Genomic DNA, 7409 nt, shown 5'->3' with positions numbered 1-7409 from the left:
AATAACAACCCTCGATACGTACAATACCCCTGGCTGCCGGCATTCACGAATCGACTGCAAATGGACTGCGGCATTCCACACCCGTAACAACCACTGAATGGGTCATATTTGATCTGCCGGCGTACCCGTAGCCACCAGCCTTTCGGTGATTCATTGCCGTGCTGGGTCTGGGCCCCGCACTGGTATAAATCATGCTGGTCATCGAATCCACGCTGTGTACAAAACCAGCATCGTCCCATCCATAATTGGGCCTGTTGTTGTAAAAATTCGACCCCGGTGGCAATTTCTTGATGTCCTGCCTGAGCTACCTCTCGGACGACCTGTCTCTCACGGTCTAACCGCTGAAACTGGCTAATTGCATGCGTGGGGATGGATGGACGGGCCACGCGCGTTGGTAATGAATGGGTCAGCTGCCGTGGCGTCGAATGGGCCAATGGTGCTGGCGATGAATTGGCCATTGGTGCTGGCAATGAATTGGCCATTGGTGCTGGCAATGAATTGGCCATTGGTGCTGGCAATGAATTGGCTATTGGTGCTGGCAATGAATTGGCCATTGGTCCTGGCAATGAATTGGCCATTGGTCCTGGCAATGAATGGGCCATTGGTCCTGGCAATGAATGGGCCATTGGTGCTGGCATTGAATTGGGCATTGGTGCTGGCATTGAATTGGCCATTGGTGCTGGCATTGAATTGGCCATTGGTGCTGGCATTGAATTGGCCATTGGTGCTGGCATTGAATTGGCCATTGGTGCTGGCAATGAATTGGCCATTGGTGCTGGCATTGAATTAGCCATTGGTGCTGGCAATGAATTGGCAATTGATCCTAGCAATAAATTGGTCAGTTGCCTAAGCATTGAAATTGAAATTGAAATTAAGCCATGGGGTGGTGTATTACCTGGTGGTTCAATACTGCGACGATAAATCGGACTAATCGATCCGACCTGGGATCGAAATCCAACCGATTCACTGTCACTTCGCTGGGAATTCACCTCCGAATCGGTTAATTGGATCACTTCCGGTGGCCCCTGGCTATATTGAATACCCTCCATGGGTTGCTCCGTACGGGCTGAATCCACCGGGGCTGGCTGGTTCAAAACATGGGTTAAAACCATGGTATCGGACATCTGAAATGACGTATTGGAAACTGGGCCATTTCTCTCACTTCCTACCTCACTTCCTACCTCACTTCCTACCTCACTTCCTACCTCTTCATTTGCCTGCCAATGCTTGTCACACCTATCGCAGCGCTGCTCTGTCTCATCGGATTCTCCACAATACTGCCGTGGATAGCTATCTAAATATTCGTCAAGTATGACCCGTCGGCAGCAGTCGGGATATATATATCGGTCTAACCGGCCCTGCTCGGCCTGAGCTTTCACGGGGTCTTCATGAATCGGGTCCCATTTCGGCCGATCGAACCCGTACGGTTGAATAATAATGGCCTCACTGCGATGCCCGTCTCGGCCAGCACGGCCGCTCTCTTGGGCGTAATCCAATAAGCTGCGTGGCAAGCTAATGTGAATTATACTGCGAATATTGGGTATATCAACACCCATGCCTAGCGCGCTAGTAGCTGCCACTACCCCGGTCGTATCGGCCTGAAAACGGGCTAGTACGCCATTGCGATCGATCGTACGGCTGTGATATGCCTCACATTCGACTAACTCGGCTAGTTTCTCGACAGTCTTGGTGGTGGGCCCGTAAATAACCACCCGGCCGGTCTGAGCACGCGCGCGCGTAATACGATCTCTAATAAATCGTACGATCTCGGGGTTCTCTACCCAATCGTAGCTATTGGCGTATCGGCTTGGGTTCGCAACCGTGGGCTGCCATAGCCGGTAAGCGACATTTATGCGATGGGTGCGAGCTCGAAATAAATGGACCTTCTCTCGCGACGTACGTAGCCGTTGAAATAGCTGATTTTCGGCCGTCGGTGGCAGCGTGGCAGTCAAATATATCATCTGAGCCTGAGCCACGAGCAATCGACCTAATTGAGCCATAGCGGGCCTAAAATGGGTCTGATCATTTAATACCACGTGGCATTCATCGATCACAATGCGATCAAGCCGATGACATAGCCGCTGCCGGTTCAAAAATGTCATGAAATCCTCCGTAATAGCTGACTCCGGCGTCACTAGTACAATCGATGCCTGGTCTGCCAGCCGACGGCTCTCCCATTCAACGCATGAAATGCCGAGCTGCCGGCATCGATGGACCATATCTCCACGTAATGCAATTAATGGCACTACCACCACCGTCACCCCACGGGGGCTGATCCACGCGGGCAGCATGAATAGTAAGCTTTTTCCACCCCCGGTGGGCATCACGGCGACCACCGGGCTCTGGCCTTGTTGAATAGCTTCTAACGCCGGTGCCTGCACCCCTCGGAGTCGAAGCTCGCTATTTCCTAGCATTCGCTGCATCTCGGGCTCTATAGCTGCCTGCGTCAATTGCCAGCGACGCTCCGTACGGCCGATCTCGGCTTCCTTCTGCCATGGTGAAAACTGGGCCATTCCTAATGCACTCTCGGCCCCGCCGTCATCCGTGGACACAAAGCCTAAAAATCGATGCCAGTCGGTGCTACTAAGCCGAAACATCTCACGCCGGTGGGCCGTCGTACCGGGCTGCTCGGTAATGCCACGGCCGTAGATCATGCCGGCCACGTGGGATGAATGGGCCGCCTGGAGGTCAGCAATGTGACCCATCCATTGCTCAGCATTCATGCCCTCTTCGTCATCCTCTTGTGAAGCATCGGCCCTTGCATCCTGCTGCGTATTATTGGGGAATACGCTAGATGGCCGCATGAAGCGACGGCTAATGCCAATAGCAATATCTCGGTAAGCATTCAAATTGATTGCTTGCCCATTAAGCCCAATAGTGGTTTCCCGCTTTAGCACTTCACGGAGTCTATCAGATGACCAATCTCGGCTAGTGCCAGGATCCGGACCCCAGAGGTAAGCCTGACGCTGCCTACATGCCAAAATTAGTAAAAATTGACGAAATTGATGAAATTGGAAAATTGATGAAATTGGAAAATTGATGAAATTGGAAAATTGATGAAATTGGAAAATTGATGAAATTGGAAAATTGATGAAATTGGAAAATTGCAAAAACTCACCTTTTGATCTCCTGTAAGCTGTCTAAGCCGTCCGATCGCCGCACCTTCGCGACGTACGCCTCCAACCGTCGTATAAATGGCAATACTAGCCATAAATAATGGACCACAAGCTCACCGACTTCCCGGGGTAAATAGCGATGAATCACCTTCGTATCATTGGATGCGTAAAACCCCTTGTGGTATTGTGAGACGAAGGTAACGAGCCCGTCCTCAATGAATATATTGCGACGGCCCCCGCTGTCGGTGTTGCAATGCCGAATGCTTAATAGCTCCGGGGCGCGAGCCGGCTGGCCACCACTGACATGAATAGCAATAGCAAGCTTCTCACGGAAATGCGCTACCCGTTGAAGGTATACGTCAATTGCTGCCATACGTAGCCGACCAGCACTACTCTCAATGAATCGCTGCCGTACGGGGCCGTGCTGCCGGACCCGAGAGATTAGCCATTGCTCACCGACCACCGGCCATGGCGTACGGGTGTCTTTTAAAAAATTCCACCCGTCGGCTGTCTCCGTGGGATCGTCGTAAATTGCCTGCCATGGAATAGCTGGAACGGACCCATTTTCGACGAATAATAGCTCATTGTGGAGAATTTGGCGTGCCGAGGTCGTAAGCCCGTGGATGAACCCACGGAAGTCACCTATCGAGAAATTGAATTGCTGGTAAAGTAGCTGGTCCTGATTCATCCAGCCGACGTGGCCCGTAGTGGTGCTATTGTAATGGATCTTTAAGCCGTACGTCCGTAGATCTAATAGCCATTGAATTGGACTATTAGTTCCACGGACCATGAATTGGCTTACCATCTCAGCCACCCACTCTCGAAATGATCGCTGGGTCTGCCGAGCCTGGGTAAATTGAATGAATTGCGATGACTGCGTCGGTGGCAGAACTGGGCCATTTTCAAAATTGAAAAATGGATCATCTGATGTCTGAAATTCAGGTGAATCGAGTGGACTCTCGGTATCCCAATCCCCTGCCATTTGATGCTCCGCTAGCTGATATAGCATTGCCTCAGCCGTGGAATCCAATTTCAATGCCTTGTGGACTACCATGAATCGTGCAATTTTAATAAGCTTCGATAAAATCGGAGGATAGCTCTCTGCCGTACGCCAGCCTGTCTCACCCCGACCGAGCACTGCCGTGGCACAAATCAGCGCGCTCTCATAGTCCTCGACCTTAATTCGATGATTCAAAAGCTCAATACAAAAATTGAGACACGCTAGATCAATGGGAGCTAGCTGAAACGGAGAATCGGTGCTATTTTGCTGATTCGCCAGCGATTCGCTAGCAATTCGCTGCGTGGGATGACCCTCGGTGTCACTCTCTGAATGCGCACTCTCTGAATGCTCGCTATTATCGTCTGAACTAGCCGTGGCTGAACTAGCCGTGGTTGAACTAGCCGTGGCTAGGCTGGCTGACCTAGCAATGCCTACGCTAGGTGATGCGCCCGGCTGAGCTAGTTTCCAAAGCGAATTCCACGCGGCTCGCTGGCGCCTAGTGAATTTGTAATTTGGACTGGCCCATTCATGCGAAGCCTGCGTACGAGTGAAAAACATCAAAATTTGCTGCCACGGTATGGTATGTCTCTCAATGTTATCGGCATCCATGTAAGCTTGCAATGGCTGATGCGGTAGTCGGTCACGCTCCGTCCGTACGGCCTCGGTGCGAATGGTATGGCTAGTTTTCGTACAAATCAACTGGCTAATTCTAGCGACAGCAGCCATTGCATCCCATATAGCGCTTGCCGCCATTTCCGTCGGATCGGATGAATCGACGTCGGGTGGTTGGACGCAGTCAATAAGGTGCTGTGGGTCGATTCCACGGAGGTAGACGGCCCACCGCGTACGACGGAGCCATGGATTCGCGTCATCGCGCTCGCCAGCTTCAATTAGCTGGGGTAGCTCACTTTCCTCTTTGAAAGCTAGTTCGATTTCATCAATAAGCCGGTCGCCGACCTCGGTCGCGGGCATTGAATCGGCTTCGGCAATGGCATCCGCCCCGAGCGTACGCACCCGAATGTAATGAGATCCTGGCCCCTGGATAAATGCGCGCTGGCATCTAACGACGCGCGTAAATTGCTGAATTTGCTGCTCGGCCGCCGATAAACCTTGCTGCCGCCGACGGCCGCTATAGTGAGCCGGTGCGACCCAGCCATGCTGCTCACGCCAATGCTTACGTATAGTGCTAGCTTTCCTAGCGATAAATTGACAAAACTGACCCTTTTCGCATAAAATGCCATCCGAAAAAACTGGTAAGTTTGCAATTGGGTCATTTACCGCGGTCGGAACTAGCCATTTATCGCATTCTTGCGCGCGCTCGGAGGTCTGAACAGCTTTAGCAATTTGGCGTGCTTTCGGCATTGGAAAGCGATGGTTCGGAGATTGAAAGTGTCGAAAGACCTCTCTCGGTCTAACGACGTGCTGGCATGTCTTACACACGAAGACTGGGTCTATCGAAGGTTGGTAAAAAAATTGGTTTTGCATAATGAAGATGTAGATATAAATCGTACAATAATGAATTGTATGAAATTTGACGAATGTCTAATGCTAACTTCGGGGTGAAATGATGTAAAAGGAAAGTGAGGTAATAGCTAGGAAGCTTCAAAACCCCCTGAATTAATTGCTACCCCTCCTAATCATTATAGACTAGCATTATCGAGGTTGTTCTATTCGTCTAGAGTGCTGTGGTAGCGTCTTAGGTGCTAATCGTTTACCGTAATGGTACACCCCAACAAAACATCTCTAATATTCAATCGCTATTTTCTCGATAACTAGTAGGCTGTACATTCTCCGAAGCAAATGGGAGATATTTCATATAGTCTATTATAACTTATAAAAATTTCAGATCGCTCGGAGTTCATTAGACCTCTGGACCCTGGCGAGGAAATTAACCTGAACTCAGGCGGGGCCCACTTTTTATGTACTATTATCTCCCATAGTGAAGGGTCCGCCAAGACCTGAACTCTGGCAGAGTTCACCACCCCCCGTGGGATAGAGAAAATATCTTCAAATCCAATCAACGCCCGAAGGTATAATGCGGGATGTTATGTACTGGTTGTTGGACGTGGTGGGTGCGGCCATTGCTTCCGTATGGTGTACACGAAGGGGATCAAGGTGGAGACTCGAGAAGATCAGAGACGGGCATCTGAGTTGGGTTCCACCCACGCAAGTTTCTACCGAGGCTCTCCGCAAACCCCACGATACTATCAATGTCAAAGGTGACCCCGGTCGGGCGTTCTCTTTGATGATCCACAGCGAGGCAAATATGGGCGGGAGGAGCGTCAGGCGTGACTGAACTAATCCCGGTATAAATCTCACGCTTTCGTTCTGCACTAGTCTGTCCTGCTAGGTTGTCCTCGCGTCTGGCAATGGTCGTATCGCTGAGAACATCCGGAAAGCCCCCGTCGACCTGAACCTGGTCTATATATTCTCCTAAGCTGATATGCTCGGCGTGCTTGAGTTCGTGCTCACTCTCCTGCTGCGTATGGCACTGGTAGCAGCAACCATGGTGTTGCTGGAGCTGATCAGCAAGTAGTCGGGCGAAGTCGCACATGACATTGGCCACGTTAGGTTCTAGTGTTTCCGGTTGTGCAGATGCCAAACGTTGTAGAGGCGGATCCACCTGCAACGAAGTCTCTGTGGTTTCTAACCTGGGGCTACGCTGATCAGGCCATGTTGGTTGGGTTTCCGGAGATATCGCCCGAAATGGCTCATCAGTTAGGTCAGTGGGCGGAGCTAACGGCCACTCATCGCTTGTAGGCGGGTTGTTATCTGTAGATAAGTCTAGTGGTCTAAGTCCTAGGCTGAGGGGCGGTAGGAGCTGCTCAATGTCCGTAGGAATCGTTAGTTCGCCGGGGGAAAGTAGGTTGGCAAAGCTTCATCGACATAAACGGATGCTGGTATTGTAGTGGGATAATACCGGTCGAATTCTATCGCACGCTCCACAGCACGACCAGATTGTCGCTGGTTTCGCTGTGCTATGATCTTAGCCTCTTGTCTTTGCTCGGCGGATGCATACTTCCGAGGCCGCCCTCGTTTGCGCGTAGGGGCTCGAGGGGAGTCGGGCGCCATAATACTAAAGAAGAACTAGAGTAAGAGCGATGGTAAGCAGATATCGAGCTTACTAGAGTCGAGCCCCAAAATAAGGGGTCAATGACATAAGCATGGAGGGCGGTTCTGATCTATCGAGGCGGTTTATGATCCCTCATATAAATATTGCTTATGGTCCCAAATAGGCTTAGTTTTGAGGAAATAAATCAAAAAGGGTTTAGTTTTGAGGACAAAAACATGAA

The 7409-nt window shown here is 50.8% G+C and overlaps 1 protein-coding gene across 1 annotated transcript; it reads right to left on the bottom strand.

Moving 5' to 3' along the window:
• Positions 1–6226: 6226 nt before the first annotated feature.
• N7446_010475 (uncharacterized protein) lies at positions 6227–7188 on the bottom strand (the record flags this gene model as incomplete). Its single annotated transcript, XM_058519218.1, has 2 exons — positions 6227–6992; positions 7037–7188. 2 exons carry the CDS (start codon positions 7186–7188, stop codon positions 6227–6229), a joined length of 918 nt encoding a protein of 305 aa, XP_058370006.1.
• Between the last annotated feature and the right edge of the window lie 221 nt (positions 7189–7409).

Source organism: Penicillium canescens (assembly GCF_028828765.1).
Source record: "Penicillium canescens strain IBT 15451 chromosome Unknown utg000006l_segment0_segment0, whole genome shotgun sequence".
NCBI classification, from domain to species: Eukaryota; Fungi; Ascomycota; class Eurotiomycetes; order Eurotiales; family Aspergillaceae; genus Penicillium; species Penicillium canescens.
The sequence above is the reverse complement of the archived record's forward strand: the minus strand, read 5'-3'. Positions and strand labels throughout refer to the sequence as shown.